Here is a 22,879-nt window from a genome sequence, read left to right as displayed (position 1 = left end):
GTAATGCCTCAGCTTTGTTGCAAGATTTTGTTAATGAGATATTCAGAGATCTTTTCAATTCCTTTGTAATTGTGTACTTGGACGATAATCTAATTTTTTTCTAAGTCTCTTGAGGAACATGTAGGACACGTCAAACAAGTACTACTTCTTCTACGAGAGAATCATTTATTCGCTAAACTTGAAAAATTTAACTTTCATCAATCTTCTACTGTTTTCTTAGGATACATCATTTCGGACTCCGGTCAAAGCAGTTCTAGATTGGCCTCAACCCAGCACGCTCAAGGCTGTACAGCGCTTCCTGGGGTTTTAAAATTATTATCGCAGATTTATTCAGAATTTCTCTTCTTTAGTAACTCCTTTGACGGCTCTTACCCAAAAAGGAGCAGATCCCTCGTCTTGGTCTTCCACTGCAGTTAAAACTTTTGATCTGTTAAAGAAAGTGTTCGTATCTGCCCCGGTTCTGGTAAACCTTGATCCTAAGCTCCCCTTTACCCTCGAGGTGGATGCATCTATGATATTGGGAATCGTGAACTTTTGGCCATGAAACTTGCATTAGACGAATGGAGACACCTTTTAGAAGGAACAGAGATGCCTATAACAATTCTTATGGATCACAATAATTTGTTGTATTTTGAAGGAGCTCGTCGTCTGGGAGCCCGCCAAGCCAGATGGTCACTCTTCTTTTGAAGGTTCAGTTTTGTCATCTCCTACCTTCCTGGTACTAAAAATGTTAAAGCGGATGCTCTGTCCTGTCAATTTTCGCTTGAGGATAATTCTGAGGATCAACTCAAGTCTATTCTTCCATCCAAACTCATTCTTTCTTCCACTAACTTTGAGGATTTAATGGATATCGTCCTTCTGCAAAATCAGATTCCTGATAATCTTACGGTTCCTGAGGGTCGTCTGTTTACTTCTCCTTCTTTGCGTAAACAGATCCTGGAATGGGGACACTTTTCTAAATCGGCAGGTCATCCCGGGGCAAAAAGGACATTGGATCTCATCTCCCGGACTTTCTGGTGGCCTCGGATGCAGAAGGATTTTAAGGACTTTGTACTTGCGTGCCCAACTTGTGCCAGGACTAAGACTTCTAGAAACCTCCCTGCTGGGCTACTTCAGTCATTACCTGTCCCAGTTCGGCCATGGACACACTTATCCATGGATTTTGTGGTGGATTTACCTAATTCGAAAGGTATGAACACTATTCTTGTAGTAGTAGATCGGTTCTCCAAGCAATCACATTTTGTACCTCTCAAAGGCCTGCCAAGCTCTCCCAAACTTGCTGAAATATTCATCAAGGAGATCTTTCGCCTACATGGAGTTCCTACAGTGATTGTATCTGATAGAGGATCGCAGTTTATATCTAAATTTTGGCGCTCTTTTTGTCTCCAGTTGGGCATATCTCTTCACTTTTCTTTGAGGTATCACTCGCAAACTAATGGACAGACGGAAAGGACTAATCAGTCTTTAGAGCAATTAATTTTGTGCTTTATGTCTGATTCCCAGGACGATTGGTCGGACCTCCTTCCTTAGGTGGAATTCGTACACAATAACCTTCGTAGCGAATCTACCACTGATTCCCCTTTTTTCATCAATTACGGATTTCATCCAGCTACTCTTCCTCTTACTTTTTCTACCTCAGGGGTCTCAGCCGCCACCGACAGGATCAGGAAACTTCAAGTTCTATGGAAAAGGACCCAAAAGAACATCAAATCAGCTGTCGAGCAACAAAAACATCAGGCTGATCGCCATTGTAGACCAGCTGCTAAATTCAAGCCTGGTGACAAAGTCTGTCTTCAAAAAATATTAGGCTAAAGGTTCCGTCAATGAAGTTTGCTCCTAGATTCCTCGGTCCGTTTTCTATTTCTGGAAAAATCAATCCAGTAGCTTATCGCTTGTCTCTACCTCTGTCCATGAGAATTCCCTCAGTTTTTCATGTGTCCTGGCCCAAACCTGTGATCCAGAACGTTCATTCCATTCCCGTTCTCCCAACGACTTCCGTATTGGTACAGGGTCAGCCCGAATACGAAATCCAAGCTATCCTGGATTCCAAATTCTCTCGAGGCTCCTTACATTATCTCGTTCATTGGAAGAGATTCGGTCCTGAGGAGAGATCGTGGGTTCCAAGTCATCGGATTCATGCGGCAAGAATGATCAGGAACTTCCATTTGAATTTTCCAGAGAAGCCTTCATGGAGGCGCCAGGAGATCGCTCCTAGAGGGGGGGTACTGTGAGGATTAACCGTTCTGGTGCTTCTCCCCCTTAATCCTTACTCACCCTTTTGATCCCCATGGCACTCAAGAGTAGCAACCTAGCGGTAGTACTTACGCGCGGCGCGCGGGCCCCGTCGGCCTTTTCTGTCTCTGGGCACAAGGCGCATTCCTGTTCCTCCAGCCTTGACATGTGGCGCGTGCGCGGTCTCCAAGTTGGTCTGCGGTCTCCGCCCCTCTGTCCCGCCCCTGCCCTGACGTCAGGACTACACGGTGCGGCTGTACTTCCAACCAATAGTTGTGTGCACTATGGTATTATTTCTGTTATGGTAACAGAAATAATACCATAGTGCACACAACTACCTAGATCTTGGTTATACAAATCTAAGGCAGATTACAGAAAGGATATTTGATGCATGAATAATATTCTAGCCAACCTGCTCCGTGATACATATACTATATACAATCAACTAATTACCTAACCGCTGTGTCAAACGGATGTCAAGATATGTCAGTATATTGAACAGTCAATTGTACTTACCTTATTTGACTTGTACATGAACATAGGGATTTTTAACAATGTATCTGTGTTTTTAACTTTCTATGTAGAATTAATAAAATGTTATTATTTTTTGATATCCTCGGTGATTCGGGATTACCTGACAGACAAGCAGTATATCACTGCGGGACCACTAAGTCCATTATTATAATATGTGTGACATTAGAGTGCTAACGATAAAGGGATTCTTTCTGATCAAATCTTTGATCAACACTGATATTACTTAGTTTATACTGATTAAGATTTATACAGATTTATTCATGTATGAAAATTCTTTAGACCAACATTAATGATATATTAAATGGTTTTGATACAATTGTATACCCATGATGAATTAATACTTTCTGTGTTATACAATTCAGATGTTAGGATACTTAATATACTAACATCTGTCTGATCCATGCTATATTTAATCTCTAACATGGATATATCTTGTATTTTATTATAACTACATCTTCTTTAAAGTATATCTATTTATATGTTTTTATATTATTTTGTATCCTGATATCGATATCCATTTCAATGTGTTTTATGTCCATTTGTTTCTTTCCTTTGCAATTGTTATTTTTATTCATCAATTAGTTCAGGTGCTTTGCATCTATTAACAAGCTTGTGGGAGGTTTAAATAGCTTCCTCCCACTGCTAACGTAATACTCCTTGAGAAAGTACAGTCTATGCCCGAAACGCGTGGGAGGAGGTTTCTCATTCACGTTTGTCTTGAGTGTTCCCTTCATGTAGTTTAAATAAATGTTTCCTGTTTTTAAACTATCCTGGTGAGTCCCTGTCCTCTTGAGTGGCTGCAGCATCGATCTCTTCTTTTCTCTACTGGAAACAGAAAGTATGTCGTTTGTAGTATAATTGGGCATCTTCTGAATATATCAATAAAACGCACTGCTTTAAATCAAGGCTCATGGGAATAAAGCTACTTAGTCACTTATCAAAAATAGCTTAGTTGTTATTACGGCATTTCTACTTTGATACCAACTTTAAAGCAAAATGATAACAATTATATATGTAGAAATATATAATCTAAGTCAAATGGCTAGAGTTTTGGTTTAATAATACCTTGGCTGACCTTGTAATTGCCCCAATTTCTGAATAAAGATCCGTGCTGTCTGGGAATTTTTCCACCACTACAGTACACAGATGATATATCAGTGATTGTTTGTGCACCGTGTCCTTTACTTCAGGAACCTTTTGTAGATAGCTCAGATCAAAAGCTTTGGCCTGTAATTTAAAACATAAAAAGTTATTGTTTTGTCTCTTTTTTGAAAACTATATTTCACAATATACTTTAAGAATGAGGGCTTTACTATTTAATTTGAATTTTAATAACACAAAAAAACTACAATACATGGTTAAACTAGCAATTTGTGAAAAGTAATCCATAGTAAAGAAATACGACAAACTTACATTTGTTCCATTTAGAAAGTTTCCAATGGCAAGCAAAGTAGATATAACATATACCAAAGTTTTGTTGTTCTCCAACTGGTCCATTCCTTCTTTTAGATCAAATAGCGGCTCTGCTATTTCCTATTAAAAATCATGACACAGTATATCATTGAAAAAAATATTTTGATGGAAACACAAATCACAAATAATATTTATGCACTAATAAAACAGTTTTTTTCCCATAACTTAGAAGTGAAGGGAAGATTTTAAATACTTTGCAAAATATGTATCAGTAAATCTGGTAAGAATCTTTATGAAAAACGGAGAAGAAAGAGCAGAGCACTACTTACATGCGGAAAAAATGATTAGAGAGAGAGCATTCCCATAGATAAATAAACTATAGCAATTTAATGGATCAAAAAAGAAATACACGGGCAAGCAGCCCACACTACGTGTTTCACACTAAGGCGCTTTGTCAAGGAATCTTTACCAAACATATATGTCAGGCGAAGAAATAAGATCACTAACCTACAAAACAGTACTATAGTAGATAAATCAATAAAACAAACACTAAAAAATTATTACTGTCATATTAGATCAGACCTTCATGGGGTTGAAAAAAAAAAACAGGCAGAATGAGAGAGTTAAATAAATGGGGGTTAATTCTCACTGAAGTCAATAGACTAGAGCCAACAGAGAGCAATACAGTAGACAAAACATGGCTTTGCATCTGATTCCCATGCTGTGCTTAGAAGCTGTGTTAAAAGCGAGCATTAGCTTATAAGGGTTCCATGTAAAAATGGATTTCAGGCAAAAGGTGACACAGTGTGTTCATTTGCATGTCATTTCCCAGAATCCCCTGCTGCAGTGGAAGGTGATAGGTAGGGTTTCAGACCTGTCTAAGACATGTGAATGTGCTCACAAGTGATCTTTTTATTTGAATTAATATATATATATACAGTTGTGTGAAAAAGAAAGTACACCCTCTTTGAATTCTATGGTTTTACATATCAGGACATAATAACAATCATCTGTTCCTTAGCAGGTCTTAAAATCAGGTAAATACAACCTCAGTTGAACAAACCATACCTTTTCAGTCTTTTTCTAATTGTACTGTCATGAACTTTAACATTTAACATGCTAACTGAGGCCTATAGAGTCTGAGATGTAACTTTTTTTTTTTGCAATTTCTCTGACCATTTCACAGTCTGACATTGGGGTGAATTTGCTGGGACGTCCACTCTTGGGAAGATTGGCAACTGTCTTGAATGTTTTCCACTTTTGAATAATCTTTCTCACTGTAGAATGATGGACTTTAAATTGTTTGAAAATGGCCTTATAACCCTTCCCAGATTGATGGGAAGCAACAATTGCCTCTCTTAGATTATTGCTGATGTCTTTCCTCCTTGGCATTGTGTTAAAACACACCTGAATGCTCCAGACCAGCAAACTGCTAAAACTTCGACTTTTATAGAGGTGGTCACACTTGCTGATGATCAATTAATCAAGGGCATTTGATTAGCAGCACCTGTCTGCTACTTAGCATCTTAATTCCTATGGAAGCAATAAGGGTGGACTTAGTTTTTCACACACAGCTTCTCCATTTTGGCTTTATTTTTGTTAAATAAATCATGACACGGTGTAATATGTCATGTGCTGTTGTTCATCTTAGGTTGTATTTACCTAATTTTTAGACCTGCTAAGGGACAGATGATTGTTATTATGTCCTGATATGTAAAACCATGGAATTCAAAGAGGGTGAACTTTCTTTTTCACATGGCTGTATTACTGAACATCTGTCCACTAAATTCCAATCCCCTAATTGAGGATCTTAAAACAATGGGATGAGAAAAGTAGTCAGTCTGTATACAATGTCTAAATTATATGTTTGTCAGTAACTTGCTGTTAGCCCTGTGCCTTGAGTACATGAATAAAGCTCTGAATTTAGGAGAGAAGAAATAGCTTTCTTGCCATCCTGCTTGTGTCTCTTGAAGTAAAGTAATAATGTTTTACAATACTGCAAATCGTACTTTGGTCATTTATCATCGAGCCTTTCCTTACGCTGCATTGGACAATCTCTAGTATACCCCTAGTGGCATTGGTTGTGTCAGCACCTAAGGAAGCAACTTATTAAGAAGCAAATATGCATCTATGACATATTGGGGGCTCCGTCCGGTTGCTGTTCCTGTGACTGCAATTTGTTTAAAATTCTATTACATCATGGATCCAGAGTTTCGGGGATGTCCAGTTGATGTGTGGTTACTATAAGGTAAATATGAATGAATACTGTAGGTAAATATGAATGTTTTTAAAAGATGTTCTAAAGTAGTCTCCCCAAATAGAGAGACAACTAGTCAGAACAGAGCAAAGGATGGTATCCTAGTAATTTTTTTATTTAATACATGAGTTAATTATAAGTTATGAAGGTCCATTTTCAGGGAAATATGCTGATAATGATTCAATTGAGGATCTGAAATCTGCTATGACTGTGACTCCCTCAGTGAAACCAGAGACAGAACATAAAACACAGACAAAGCTCAGTTTTTAGCACATCCAGTGAGACTCATACACGGTACAGTGCCTAAATATATATGTATAAATATCTAATAAGTAAAATGGTCTTTTAGTTTGACATTTTTGGCCAAAATTGTTGTAATACAGAGTGCTTTTCCTGGTAATGTACAGGTTAATAAAAGCTTCAGTCAGACTCAGAACTTTGCAACTAATATTGACAGATTTACTATAAATCATTCTTCCTGTTATTACACAGGTTATTAAGAATTTATATTAGCGTTAGGGACCCCTGATATGTGGTCTGCCTTGGCGTTGGCTCAGGGGCTTACAATAATTTTGGCCAAAAATGTCAAACTAAAAGACCATTTTACTTATTAGATATTTATACATATATATTTAGGCACTGTACCGTGTATGAGTCTCACTGGATGTGCTAAAAACTGAGCTTTGTCTGTGTTTTATGTTCTGTCTCTGGTTTTAAAATATATATTGCCATGCTCAGTAGCACTCCTCTGTGACACTCATATGCTTATATATATGTTGTGGTCATTGTGGGGGTTCAATAGGAGCTTGTTAGGTGTCCAGTATGTTTTACAATTCTTGTCCAGCTAGTCATGGCTGATTGGAGGGTGGCAACCTCCTTCCTAATTTAAGCTCACCCCCTCCCACATTTAAATGGTTATGGGCTCACTCCATAGCATCTTCCACTCAGGGGAACTTGCCTGCTTGCAGTTTGGCTGTGACATCTCTAATACAGAGTGCTTTTCCTGTTAATGTACAGGTTAATAAAAGCTTCAGTCAGACTCAGAACTTTGCAACTAATATTGACAGATTTACTATAAATCATTCTTCCTGTTATTACACAGGTTATTAAGAATTTATATTAGCGTTAGGGACCCCTGATATGTGGTCTGCCTTGGCGTTGGCTCAGGGGCTTACAACAATTTTGGCCAAAAATGTCAAACTAAAAGACCATTTTACTTATCAGATATTTATACATATATATTTAGGCACTGTACCGTGTATGAGTCTCACTGGATGTGCTAAAAACTGAGCTTTGTCTGTGTTTTATGTTCTGTCTCTGGTTTTAAAATATATATTGCCATGCTCAGTAGCACTCCTCTGTGACACTCATATGCTTATATATATGTTGTGGTCATTGTGGGGGTTCAATAGGAGCTTGTTAGGTGTCCAGTATGTTTTCCCTCAGTGAAAGCTAACAAAAGAAAGAAAGGAAGAGTAATTCAGTTGTTATTTCAGGCTGGAAAATTTGTCTCCCAAAATGTTGAGGTATTAATAGGGACAATTGTGAAACTAACTGATGAATTAGTGAAGACATACTGTAGAACAGACTTTATGACACTAGATTGTTAATGTAAACTACCACAAATACAGTCTCTTGTTTAAAAGATAAACTAGATGAAAGTGATAAAGATTCAGCAGTTGAAAGCCTTCAGAGTAAGATAAAGAACAAAAATCCTATACGTCCCTCCAAGTTATAAAAACACATTTGTGTAGTTCACAAGCAAATTAATTGCATTGTAACTACTGTGTTCAATGCAAGAATCCCTAGAAGAATAATCTAAAACAGAAGCTATGACCCAAGATGTAAAGGGATACATAGATGGCATAGACAGATGGGTACAGGGCCGCCGACAGAGGGGGATAGCCAGTAATGGTGTCCTGGGCCCGGTGAGTCAGGGGGCCCGGCCACTGACAGAAACACATGACCGGCGGCCGGGCCCCCTGACTGTCAAGAAAAAAAACCCCTGCTGAAATGCTTTAGAAGAGGAGAGCCACTCAGGGCCTTCCTCATCGTGGAGACTAGCAGCTAATATAAGCAACTGCACAGGCGGGAGAAACGTATTTGAATGTTCCCATCTGTGCAGCTGCTTATTCCAACTACACGCGCACGTAAATAATTATCTGTACTGTCTGTATCACCCTGTACCGTTGTGTGTGTGTACAGTATACCCTGTGTTTGTCTCTGTAGTGTCCTGAGTCCCTGTGTGTTGTCACTGCGAGTGATCTCTCCTCTATCATCTATCCTCCCTCCCCCAGGCCCAGCCGGCATCCTCTAACCCCGGCACCTACAGGCATCCTCTATCCCCCCCTCCACCGATTCTACTGGCAACCTCTGACCCCCCCCACCCCCCCTAGATTATACCGGCCTCCTCTGACCCCAGCCCTACCAGCATCCTCTAACCCCCCCCCCCGGCCCAACCGGCATCCTCTGACCCCGGCACTACCTGCATGCTCCGTTCCCCTCCCCCTCGGCATCTTCTGCGACCCAGGCCCTGCCCTACCGGCATACTCTGATCCTCCCCACCCCTACCAGCATCCTCTGCCAGGCCCTACCGGCATCATAACCCCCCCGCCAGATGCTACCGGCATTCTTAGCCCCTCCCCACCCCCCTGTCCTACCTTCCAGGCACTGAGTTCTCCACGGGCCATCTGCAGCAGGCTCCTTACACTTTGCTCATATTTCTCAACCTCTCTGCAGGCTTTGATACTGTGGACCACCCTCTTCCACTTCATATTCACCTTCCGTAACAGAGCTCTATCCTTCATTTCCTCTTAACTCTCCCATCGTACTTTCAGTGTCTCATTTGCCAACACCTCCTCCTCTCCATCTCTCTGTGGGTGTACCCTAGGGCTCTGTCCTGGGATCTCTTCTCTTTTCTCTTTATACACTCTCTCTAGGTGACCTTATCACATCTCTAGGGTTCAAATATAACCTCTATGCTAATGACACAATAATTTACCTTTCAACCCCTGACTTTAAAGCTGTTGTGCAGATCAAAGTATCCGAATGTCTTTCTGCTACAGTATAACAACCTGGATGGCCCTCTGCCAACTCAAACATAACATGGCCAAGACGGAGCACCTCATACTTCCTCCCAAGCCTGGCCCTACTGTTCCCTTCTGTGTTACAGTTGGCAGTACTATCATACACTCAGTTTCACAAACATGCTGCTTAGGAGTCACACTCGACTCCCCCATCCCATTCACAGTGTAGCTAAAATCTGTAGTTTTTACCTCTGTAACATTGCAAAGATACGCTCTTTCCCCTGTCCCTCTACTGCAAAAACTCTAAAGCAGGCCTTTATTTTCTCCTGGCTCAACTATTGTAACCTTCTACTGTCCGGCCTTCCTGCCTCTCACATGTCTTCCCTATAATCTATCCTTAATGCTGCTGCTAGAATCACTTCACTCTCTCCTAAAACTGGCTCAGCATTTCTCCTGCTGAAATCTTTCTCCTGGTTTCATATCAAATCCCATACTAGAGTACTTACAAACTGCTCCTCCATTCTATTAAGGCTATACACTCTTCTGCCCCTCCTTACTTCTCAGCCGTAATTTCTCGCCATGCCAGACACTTGCATTCTATGCAATGATATTTTCTGTCAAACCCTTTTGTATCTAAAGCACTCTCCCGCCTAAAACCTCTCTCACTCCCTGACCCACACGTCTGGAATGTCCTTCTCCTCAATATCCAACTGGCACCCTCTCTCTCCACATTTAAGACCCATCTAAAAACATTTCTTTATCAAAGCTTATTGGTAGCTCCACTGGCTGATGTTATACATCTCAGATGCACCGACCCCTTGCAGACGCACTTACTACTGTCTCTGTAAGGTCTCTCTAATTACCACATAGACTGTAAGCTCTTCGGGGCATGGACTCCCTTTCCTATTATTACTGTCATGTCTGGAGTGCTTATTCCCACTGTGTTATATTATTATGTCATGTGTATTACTGCTGTGAAGCGCTAAGTACATAAATGGCGTTATATTAATAAAGATATACATACATACAAATATCATCATGTTAAAGTATCAATTTTACAATTGGTAGCTTCAGTGTTGATCTGTGTTTTATTTTTCTATAAAGCAATTACAGTACAAACCATTTTGTTGCCATGGTACCTGAAAATCATTAAAGGGCCCTCTGTGAATGCTAAAATGTCAGTGCATAATGAGTACAAAGTCAATGCTGGGATAAATCCTGAAAAGAGATGCAAACAATATAGGAGAATCCCTTCCCATTATAAACAGATAGGTTTTTGAGAACCGGTGGTATGAATTTGAATGTGTGATAACGGGTGTGATAACATCTGCTATATCAGTAATTGATATGCAAGTCGAAAAAACAAGATTGGAGTACCGGCTCAGCCTCCTATTATAAATTGGGCTGGAGGGTGCACTAGCGGAATAATTGTATGGACAGGAAGATCAAAGCCCTAGATGCTCTTCAAAGATGAAGAGTGGGCAAGGAACGAAATCCCCCTCTTGCATGCTCTCACAACCAGCAAAAATACAAATGTACATATAAATAAAGGGTTAATTACCCATAATGTGACGGTCACATTATGGGTAATTAATCCTTTATTTATATGTACATTTGCATTTTTGCTGGTAGTGAGTGCATGCAAAAGGGGGATTTCGTTCCTTGCCCACTCTTCATCTTTGAAGAGCATCTAGGGCTTTGATATTCCTGTCCATTGATATGCAAGTCCACTAAGAAAAGAATAAAACAATTCTGCACAATTTAAACAATTTTGTAATGGCTAAAACATTATTTAATAGAGTTACAATTTATTTATGTATTGAAAAAGAGTATTCATAATTGTAACACAAAATATATTGAAGCACTATGCACAAGTAGTTAACCTCCAAATAAGTTGAAGTGTTGTAGATAATACATTTATGAGCAACTTTTACAAATTCACAGTACCTTTTCCACTAGCTCATAGTCCATTTTGAAAGCCCACAGTTGGAGTCTTGCGGATAATTCACTTATAGAAGAAAGCGTAAGAAGAAATTGCTCTGCACTGCCCAAAGGAACATCAGGATTTGTTAATTGGGCATCTTGAATTTTTTGTTTCTCCTCTTCTGTAGGTATCATTGTCAGTATTTTCTGAGGGGAAAAAAAAATATATATATATATATATATATATATATATACAGTATATAATGTTTGTGTGAGTATTAGTTGAAGCTGTACATCAGGCTTAAATTTTGAGAATACGGCAAGTACTGTACAAGTTTATCAGTAATAGTGTGTGCCAGAATCAGGACATAAAGTCATTAAATAATGTGATTCCCCAGCACCCTAAAAAGACACACATGTGGAAGATGCAATAGTCTCAGCATCCAGACTCATCAAAATCATTATGATTATCTTGATGTGTGTCCACCAGTCTATTTTTTTTTTAAACTGGTGAACGTCTATATAACACTGCCACACACTCACTATTACAGTCAATAAAATGAATAAGTATCTTTGTAATGTATTTGTATTGTGTACATTATATAATATCTCAGTACTTGAAAACTTTTAGAACTGTATTTGTAGAATCTTGCAATAATTCACTGAAGGATGTTAAACTGGTAATAATATTGTGCAATATGAAAAACAAATATTGCACAATATTTTTTGGGATATTTTATATATACAACACTACGGAAGATGCAATCTCAGAAGGAAAAGTCAGTCCTCCTCAATGGAATACAGATGAAGATGATGGCAGAAAGACCAACCTGGCTGAGATGATAGCCAGCAGCTCTGTGAGTTTCCAGAACTATCAAAGCCATGCAAATCGGGGCCCTCCAGGCCAGTGCAACGCTTCTGAGTTTTATCTGAATTATCCTTAAAAGACTATGTTTTCAAGAATAAAAAGAGAGGACTGTGAAGATTGAGATAATGTGTGTGGCTATCATCACCTCCATTTTGGCCTAACCGTATGCTTGTATGTATGCCAATTTGTTTCATTCATGAATGAACTGTGAATGTTTGATTCTGCAGAGTATCGCTCCTAGATATAACTCGCCCTTGTATAATTCCTACAAGGCAGGCAAGAATTGAAATAGCATTCATAAGCAATTTCTCCTAAGATATTCCTGCTGACCATAGTATAGTTGTTATCTACAGTACACATACAGGGCTGAACACAGTAACTCCCTTATGTCACAAGGTTAAGAGGCCCACACTATGGTAAATTATCGATAAGAATATAGCATATGAAGCATATTTATGTATCAACTAATTCTGTATTTTTGCATGTCATCATATCATCCTTTATCTATAAGCCAGCCCCCTTAAGGGGTGTATTACTCATTTTGAAATGTATAAAAATGTGATACTAAGCAATATGTCTTCAGAGGCCTGAGTTCTTTTTTTGAATTCTTGACTCCCAATTGTGCCTTGGTACAGATAAACTCACCTGTTACTTTGAACCCTTGACTCATTGATTTTATTTCTACGCTTTGACATATATATATACAGTGGTTGACAAATCACCAAAAAATCTACTCGCCACACAAAAAAATCTACTCGCCACCTAGTACCAAACGTGTGCTGCTTGGGCCAATATTTACTCGCCCGGGGGTTAAATCCACTCGCCCGGGGCGAGCAAATGTATAGGTTTGTCGAACACTGTATATATATATATGTAACCCTTCTATGGTACCCCACCTGACATGAGATTGGGGGGTACACTCCTTCTGGTCACTCTGAGTGGTCTGGGTGCTGTGACCTGCTGGTAAACAGGAGGGCTGAGGGCTCCGCGGTGTTGTGGGGAGAACCAGGACAGGGACAGGAGGTGGTGTGGGACAGGGTACCTTGCTCTCTCTGGGTGGTGCAGTGCCTCCAGCCAGTAGGGATCCCCTGGGGTCTCCAGAGGAGAGACCCCCACTGACACTCCATTCTCCTCACACCAGGAACAGTGATACACACACACAGCAGCTTCTTTCTGTGGTTCTTTATTCAGAGCAGCATACACAGCATACAGCAGAACATCATAGGCCTGATCTGGCTCTCTGCATTTCTGCTCATGGCAGCTTAACTTCCCCTCCCTCCTCACCCAGGTGGGGCAGGAGGGAGAGAACTCTTCTTGGCTTGCTATCTCTCTGAAGACTCCTGATCACTAACTGAATTTGGGAATATGTCTCAATTTGAATATCCTCAGGGAGTGTTTCTAGCTTTGAATCATTACAACTCAAAGCTGGATACCGATTGGCTCACACACACATCAGGGGGTGTTCCAACCCATATCCACCCTTTGGATTAACACATTCAAATGTTGCTTAGGTCTGCCCCTGAATATTGCTACATACTCAGAGCTGAAATGCAAAACAGACCAACTGGAGGAATTAACCTTTCCACTGCCTGTTCTAACAGGACTGACAGAGGAAAGGCCCAGAATTAGCTATAGCTGCCGAAGGCCAGGCTATATACTCCCTCTGGTAAAACTCCAACCGTCCCGGCTTGGACTGCAGCAGGTATAACCCTTACCTTGCTGAGCAACACCTGTAAATTACATGAGCTGAAATGCAATAACTCCTATGCACTCCAGCTTGACAGAACTGACATACTCACTACTGCATGGACACAGATACATGGCAATACAGTGACTAACTAAACAGAACCATTTCTACTACAGCAGTAATAGAACACATTAATAGTAATGAGCAGGCTTCCTGATCATTCTCCCAGTATCATTAGGTAGATATGGGAACTCATAGCCCATCTTTTTGAACCTATGAACTATTACTCGGGCTGCTCTACTAAATTTCACCAAGCTTCTGTCAGTAGCAGTACCCGGCAGCACCCAGAATATAGGACCTACCCATACAGGGGTCCCTTCTGCCTCCTCTATGACAGGAGACAAAACATTTTCAGATTGCATTGAACTTATCCCCTCATCATCACAATCCCCCCAATGCACAGACCCTTCCAATTGCATAACAGACATAAAATCATATTGTCCATAGGGAGCCACGGGGCTTCCAGGTGAAGAGGGCCTGGGGGTCAAGGGTCGCACCTTGGGACTGGTGTTGGATGGGGAATGCGGGGCAGATGACTCAGGGACTGGGGCCTCCGGTGACAAGGGGCCAGCACCAAAGTCTCTAGGGGCACGTTCAGGGCACTCTCCCCGGGAGGAGCAATGGCACAGTCCTGGGTCAAGTTCAATTTGCCCCTCCCTATGCTCTTACATCAGCGGGCTTCAGCCAGCGCCTGGGCCTGAAGGGCCTCCCGGGACTTCTTCCACTCCCTGCATGTCAGGAGGAAAGGATCAACCGGAAGGGTATTACTCACCGGAGTGGCCTGGATCTCTCTGGAGCTCACCCGGCCGGGCGACTCAGCGGCCATGTTAGCTCCCAGTGGTGGAGTAGCAATGGTAGTCGATGCAGTCATCAGGGGTGGTGCCGGCCGGCACTTCTCCTGCTGACGCCGCAGATACAGCTCCGCAGCTTTCTGCTTGATCCCAGCGGGGGTCTGTAGACAGGATATGCAGCTCACCGCCATGAGTAGCAGGGCAGATCCCAGCCGCATCGGGTACGTGGGAGGCATCGGCCGATACCTCTGTGGTGTAGCACCCACGCTGGCAGTGTGGATCAGATGGAAGGCACCAGCAACAGTTACTGGAACTGACAGCTCCACAGCATACTCGGGTACGGTGGAGGTAATGGTAGAGACCGCAATGATGTCATCAGCCTCTGTGCTGCTGCCAGGCTTCTCAGCACACAGGCCCAGTCTCTCATAGTGGAGCAAGCAAGGCAGCCTGGCAGACACAACCACCAGTGTTTGAAGTGGAAGTGCATCTGACCCCTCACTTCCTGTTGCTCCGTGGAACACACTTAGCTCCTCCCCCTGGTAGATAGGATAGTCCAATCCAGAACAAGCAAAGGGGGAGGGGTTTGAACAGTTCCCGCACTTTCTTGCAAGCTGAAGAGCAGCACAAGCTTGCAAAATGCAGAAATCCTGCAGCACAGCACATGGCTTCCCTGGTAAGGCGGGAAACGCCATTTTGAGCACAAAGAGTCCATGCGGCCCCCAGAAGAGCTGGAGCCGCCATTTTGAGAGCACAAAATACATGACATCCCTGTAGGAGCAGGAAACGCCAGATTGAACATAGTCCAGCACAGTGGGGTCTCCGTTTGCATTCAGGAGCCACAAATACATTTCTGTCCCTGTAATCTTTGGGTATCACGCACCCTGGGGTAGCATCAGGGAACGCCTCGCACAGGGACGGCAGTAACTCTTACTGCTGGGTGCACAGGGACCTACAGACATTCTCTTGTAGTCCCTGCCCCCTTACCTCTCTCTTCGTCGTGGGGTGCAGAAGGGTGGCCACACTTCCCTGGGGACGCCTCAGGTTAGTCGCCCCAACTGCAGTGCCATTAAGGGACCGCCAGCTCCCTGGTGAAGCCTCAGGGACCTGCCTCCCTTTTCTTCTTAGATGGGGTGCACAGGGGTCATAGGCGTAATCCCCAGAGTTCCCTGTCCCCCTCACTCTCCGCTGTGGGTACAGGAGGGTGGCCACACTTCCCTGGGGACGCCTCAGGTCAGTCGCCCCAACTGCAGTGCCATTAATAGGCAGCCAGCTCCCCGGTGAAGCCTCAGGAACCGGCCCCTATTTTCTTCTTGGTAATGTAGATGGGTGCACAAAGGTCCCTATGCAATCATAGAGCAGCCTCTGTCCCCTTGAAGTGCATGTAAAGACGTACGCTCCCTGGTGCATAGCCACCAGGAATAGTCCCACAGCAAGGTCTTCATTAGGGTAACCCCCTCCCTGGGGGAGCTTCAAGGAGGGGTTCCCTCATGGCAGAGTCTATAGCTGCTGGTCTGTGCTGCATACAAAGTCTTTCTTTGAAACTGCTGCATGGTCCTCTGTCATTGAAAACCTGTCCTGTTGAAAAACCTGTCCTGTTGGAAAAACCTGTCCTGTCCTGGGGAGCAGTCCTCATATATATCTCAGCAGTGCCTCCAATTGTAACCCTTCTATGGTACCCCACCTGACATGAGATTGGGGGGTACACTCCTTCTGGTCACTCTGAGTGGTCTGGGTGCTGTGACCTGCTGGTAAACAGGAGGGCTGAGGGCTCCGCGGTGTTGTGGGGAGAACCAGGACAGGGACAGGAGGTGGTATGGGACAGGGTACCTTGCTCTCTCTGGGTGGTGCAGTGCCTCCAGCCAGTAGGGATCCCCTGGGGTCTCCAGAGGAGAGACCCCCACTGACACTCCATTCTCCTCACACCAGGAACAGTGATACACACACACAGCAGCTTCTTTCTGTGGTTCTTTATTCAGAGCAGCATACACAGCATACAGCAGAACATCATAGGCCTGATCTGGCTCTCTGCATTTCTGCTCATGGCAGCTTAACTTCCCCTCCCTCCTCACCCAGGTGGGGCAGGAGGGAGAGAACTCTTCTTGGCTTGCTATCTCTCTGAAGACTCCTGATCACTAACTGAATTTGGGAATATGTCTCAATTTGAATATCCTCAGGGAGTGTTTCTAGCTTTGAATCATTACAACTCAAAGCTGGATACCGATTGGCTCACACACACATCAGGGGGTGTTCCAACCCATATCCACCCTTTGGATTAACACATTCAAATGTTGCTTAGGTCTGCCCCTGAATATTGCTACATACTCAGAGCTGAAATGCAAAACAGACCAACTGGAGGAGTTAACCTTTCCACTGCCTGTTCTAACAGGACTGACAGAGGAAAGGCCCAGAATTAGCTATAGCTGCCGAAGGCCAGGCTATATATATATATATATATATATATATATATATATATATATATATATATAATCAAAGACTCCTTACCAGAAAGACCAAAGAGTCCAGAGAATCCAAAGTACACGCGGCAAGGAAGAGACAGCACACTTGGTATCAAAGAAAAAATTGTATTGAATAGTAGGCACATACACCGACATTTCGGTCCTAGGAACAGGACATTTATAAACGTCCTGTTCCTAGGACCGAAACGTGGTCCTGTTCCTAGGACCGAAACGTCGGTGTATGTGCCTGCTATTCAATACAATTTTTTCTTTGATACCAAGTGTGCTGTCTCTTCCTTGCCGCGTGTACTTTGGATTCTCTGGACTCTTTGGTCTGCCTGGTAAGGAGTCTTTGATTATACTTACTCATATGGGACTATCACCTGTCTTCATTTGTATTTGTGTGCCATCTGCTCTGTTACACTATATATATATATATATACGAACCCAAAAAGAAAAAAAGAGGGTTTGTTGAAAGCACACGAAAAATATGTGAAAGTACAAAATGGATTTTATTAGCAATACAAAACACAAAAATAATATTAAAATATACCTAAACACATACTAAATGAACACTGCTGAACCAAAGAATACACAATAAAAATGTAGGGACCCAATATATGTAACATGCAAAATACATAGGTATGATAATGCAAATCCAGGGGAAAATAATTTCCCCTGGAAATGCAATGGAGATCGGCCGATCAGCAACACATAATAATATAAATGACTTAAAAAAAACAATATCTACACAAACCCAAGTAAACACAGAAAAAAGAGCAACAATGGAAATATAATGAATGAATACCCTAGATACTGAATGAATACCCTAGATAATGAATGAATACCCTAGATACAGAAGTTGGTGGCTAAACCCTGGCAGTTATAATAAAGAGCCAGAGAAAGACAGAAAATAAATGTCTAAAATATGCAGAGGTGGGGTCCCCTCAAAGACTAAAATGGAAACAATGAGTCAGCAGTGAAAACAAGGGAGAAAAACATGAGAAAATAACTCCCTAATGCCACAGCTAGGTGTAACTGATATAAGCTGTGGCAGACAAAAATGATAGTGTCCCAAAAGGCTACCGTGGAGCAAGGAAATGTCCAGATACTTGCTATGACGCTGCACAAGATATTCAGAGGAGGAGGGGAGTCCAAGACAGAGGTAAGTAAGAGGCAATGCAAGCCCCCGGCATCCCGCTCACTGTTAGCATCAGGCAGCGATCATACAGCAGTCACAGAGACCGGACAAAACAGCATCAGCAGTAATGCTCTAAACAAGGAGATGGTCAGCACGGTGCAGCAGTGGGACACAGGAAAGTGAGTGGTATAGATACTCCAACGGCCGTTTCGCCGTAAGGCTTCTTCCGGGAGAATTTTCAGTCATTTGTATTATCATGTGTTGCTGATCGGCCGATCTCCATTGCATTTGCATTATCATACCTATGTATTTTGCATGTTACATATTTTGGGTCCCTACATTTTTATTGTGTATTCTTTGGTTCAGCAGTGTTCATTTAGTATGTGTTTAGGTATATTTAAATATTATTTTTGTGTTTTGTATTGCTAATAAAATCCATTTTGTACTTTCACATATTTTTCGTGTGCTTTCAACAAACCCTCTTTTTTCTTTTTGTGTTCGTATATCATATTGGGTTGTTAGCACCGCCAGAGGGTAAATTTAACCCCTACATCTGGCCTAGTGATTTATGGGGGATGGTTTTGATTGCGGCACCAACTCTGTGATATATATATATATATATATATATATATATATATATATATATATATACAAACACACACATATATACAGTTGTATGAAAAAGAAAGTACACCCTCTTTGAATTCTATGGTTTTACATATCAGGACATAATAACAATCATCTGTTCCTTAGCAGGTCTTAAAATTAGGTAAATACAACCTCAGATGAACAACAACACATGACATATTACACTGTGTCATGATTTATTTAACAAAAATAAAGCCAAAATGGAGAAGCTGTGTGTGAAAAACTAAGTACACCTTTACTGCTTCCATAGGAATTAAGATGTTAAGTAGCAGACGGTGCTGCTAATCAAATGCCCTTGATTAATTGATCACCAGCAAGTGTGACCACCTCTATAAAAGCCGATGTTTTAGCAGTTTGCTGGTCTGGAGCATTCAGGTGTATTAACACAATGCCAAGGAGGAAAGACATCAGCAATGATCTTAGAGAAGCAATTGTTGCTGCCCATCAATCTGGGAAGGGTTATGGGCCATTTCCAAACAAATTAAAGTCCATCATTCTGCAGTGAGAAATATTATTCAAAACTGGAAAACATTCAAGACAGTTGCCAATCTTCCCAAGAGTGGACGTCCCAGCAAATTCACCCCAAGGTCAGACCGTCAGACCAAATGTTCAGGGCACTCAGAGAAATTGCAAAAAAACCAAGAGTTACATCTCAGACTCTACAGGCCTCAGTTAGCATGTTAAATGTTAAAGTTCATGACAGTACAATTAGAAAAAGACTGAACAAGTATGGTTTGTTTGGAAGGATTGCCAGGAGAAAGCCTCTTCTCTCTAAAAAGAACATGGCAGCATGGCTTAGGTTTGCAAAGTTAGGCTTAGGTTTGCATCTGAACACACCACAAGACTTCTGGAACAATGTCCTTTGGACAGACGAGACCAAAGTGGAGATGTTTGGCCAAAATGCACAGCGCTACGTTTGGTGAAAACCAAACACAGCATATCAGCACAAACACCTCATACCAACTGTCAAGCACGGTGGTGGAGGGGTGATGATTTGGGCTTGTTTTGTAGCCACAGGACCTGGGAACCTTGCAGTCATTGAGTCGACCATGAACTCCTCTGTATACCAAAGTATTCTAGTCAAATGTGAGGCCATCTCTCCGCCAGCTAAAGCTTGGCCGAAATTGGGTCATGCAACAGGACAATGATCCCAAGCACACCAGCAAACCTACAACAAAATGGTTGAAAAAGAAAAGAATCGAGGTGTTGCAATGGACTGGTCAAAGTCAAGACCTCAACCTGATTGAAATGCTTTGGCTGGACCTTAAGAGAGCTGTGCATAAACAAATGCACACAAACCTCAATGAACTGAAGCAACTTTGTAAAGAAGAGTGGGCCAACATTCCTCCACAATGATGTGAGAGACTGATAAAGTCATACAGAAAACGATTACTTCAAGTTATTGCTGCTAAAGGTGGTTCTACAAGCTATTGAATCATAAGGTGTACTTAGTTTTTCACACATAGCTTCTCCATTTTGGCATTATTTTTGTTAAATAAATCACGACACGGTGTAATATGTCATGTGTTGTTGTTCATCTGAGGTTGTATTTACCTAATTTTAAGGAACAGATGATTGTTATTATGTCCTGATATGTAAAACCATCGAATTCAAAGAGGGTGTACTTTCTTTTTCACACCAGTGTGTGTGTGTGTGTGTGTGTGTGTGTGTGTGTGTGTGTGTGTGTGTGTGTGTGTGTGTATGTATATATATATATAGTGATAATGGTTGAAAGGCAGGGTTGCAGACCTGTCTAAGACATGTGAATGTGCAATTCTTTATTGGCTATACTGATGCTTATCGCGGATTTTTAGTTTGAATTTCATGGATTCTGTTTCTTCGTTAATGGATGAATTGTAATGTGTACAGGACTGTGCTACTGTGCTACTGTGTCAATTTCATGTTTTTAATAGCCAGAACACTAAAATTAGTTTTTCTGCACTCTCCACGCTCGCATCTTAGTGCGGGGAGGCTGGAATTCATTCCGCGGTTTCAAATCGGGATTCCGATGTACATGACGCGTGAAGTGTTCGACTAACGGCCGCTGCATCAGTATATATATATATATATATATATATATATATATATATATATATATGGAGAAGAGACATACAGCGCAGAACTACACAATATGTTAAGTGGAGGGGAGTATACACACCACCAATAAAGCCAATACACTATTATATGAGGTACATACCCTGGAATACAACTATCCCTATGAACTGCAGCCAATTAGGTCTGCGGCTCCACAATCGCCGCGTTGAAGGTGTGTAGAAGAGTGACCTAGGCGCAAATCAGACAGAGAAAGAAGAAACACAAAAAAGGATCATAGGGCAGTATATCAAGGCAGGCAGCCCCTGACGAAGCCCTAATTGGAGAAACGCGTAGGGCCAGCACTTTCCACAGCAGTAGAGAAACACGCCGAGCATCCGAGCAGAGAGGGATTCTCTAGGAGCTACGGCGGTGATTCCTTGCATTGAAGGTGACGAACTCTCGCGAGAGCCGAGCCGCGTCATACCGCGCTGCGTCACGTGATGCGGAAGTGATTGCGAAGAGGAGAAGGACTGGTAATCGGCGCCTCAGTACACGAGTGTGAGAGACTCGTAAAATCACTCTCTACTGCTTGATACCTACTCACCAAATGTGAGTTGATTACTTGTTTTTACTGTATTTTAATAGATTAAAAAGGTTTTACACATATACTGTCCCTTCCTTTACTACCTCCCCCCTCCCCCCCCCTCCTCCTCCATCCCCCCCCCCCCTTGTGAGATCCATCCATAGAGACGGGCTGCTTCCAGAGACCCTCTGTGACCACTGTAGCCAGCTGCTGTGTTCCTGCGGAAGAAATCCCAGAGATCCAGAGGCCAAAAAGAAGAGCTGCAGTAGCTGTGTTCGTGAGTCCCATAGAGGATTACAGGCTTTAAAACAACCTACCTGAGTAAGCGCATCTCTTACCATCATATAGTCTGTGTAATACTTGATATACTGCCCTATGATCCTTTTTTGTGTTTCTTCTTTCCCTGTCTGATTTGCGCCTAGGTCACTCTTCTACACATATATATATATATATATATATATATATATATATATATATATACTTACACCAAGACTTGTGTATATATAACCATATACATGAATTACTGGCCTCCTGTGTTTACAGGTGTTTTGCAATTATGGTGTTGTATTGCCATTGTTAATATCATAATTTTCTCCATTAATGCCCAAAATCTGCATTGGGAAAAAAAGACTTTTCCACTATAGGGTGACATAAAGGATTTAATTATAGTATCCAATGTTAGAAAATTATTTTAAAACCATTGCTGCCTGAGGCTACCAGTGTTGTTAGAATTCAACACAAACACCAGTCTGATTGGATGCTTCACCACGTGATCCCCTTACAAGTTGTATGCTATGGCAACAAGCCCTAAATAGGGGTACACTCTCACAAACCAACTCAGTTGACACAGGGAACTCTGTGAAGAAGGCTCCGGTTATGAAGAAGAAAATAATAAATAAGGATTATTATTAAAGTTACAGACAATTTTAGGGAATCAATGAACATTGAGGATCATTTATCATGGGACAGGATGGATTCAGATTGGTGACAGCTATCAGGCCTTGGATTAGGCTGCTGTTTAGCACTGGGGCTCAATTTGTGGTGGTCTGGTTTTATTTGCTTGGGTCACAAACAGACAAAGATTGTATTTTTTATGCCCTTAATTTACCTTTTTAAGGTTGGACATTAATAGTGGGTAATGGGGATGGGGATAGGTGTCCCATGTTGGGAGGTGGGAGTTAATGACTGTCATGAGCCATGGGTTTGGCTTAGACGTTCTCCTCCTA

The 22,879-nt window shown here is 41.9% G+C and overlaps 1 protein-coding gene across 4 annotated transcripts in view; it reads right to left on the bottom strand.

The window, feature by feature from the left end:
• The window catches only part of FHOD3 (formin homology 2 domain containing 3), a 607,453-nt gene that overhangs the window by 146,099 nt on the left and 438,475 nt on the right, over nt 1–22,879 (bottom strand). For all 4 annotated transcript variants that reach the window (XM_075586421.1, XM_075586422.1, XM_075586420.1 and 1 more), the window contains 3 exons: nt 11,410–11,592; nt 4,180–4,299; nt 3,832–3,993 (listed from right to left, as the gene is read on the bottom strand). In XM_075586421.1, coding sequence (XP_075442536.1) covers nt 3,832–3,993; nt 4,180–4,299; nt 11,410–11,592 — 465 coding nt within the window. The remainder of the gene's footprint in view (nt 1–3,831; nt 3,994–4,179; nt 4,300–11,409; nt 11,593–22,879) is intronic.

The sequence above is a fragment of the Ascaphus truei genome, chromosome 2 (assembly GCF_040206685.1).
Source record: "Ascaphus truei isolate aAscTru1 chromosome 2, aAscTru1.hap1, whole genome shotgun sequence".
Taxonomy (NCBI): Eukaryota; Metazoa; Chordata; class Amphibia; order Anura; family Ascaphidae; genus Ascaphus; species Ascaphus truei.
The sequence above is the reverse complement of the archived record's forward strand: the minus strand, read 5'-3'. Positions and strand labels throughout refer to the sequence as shown.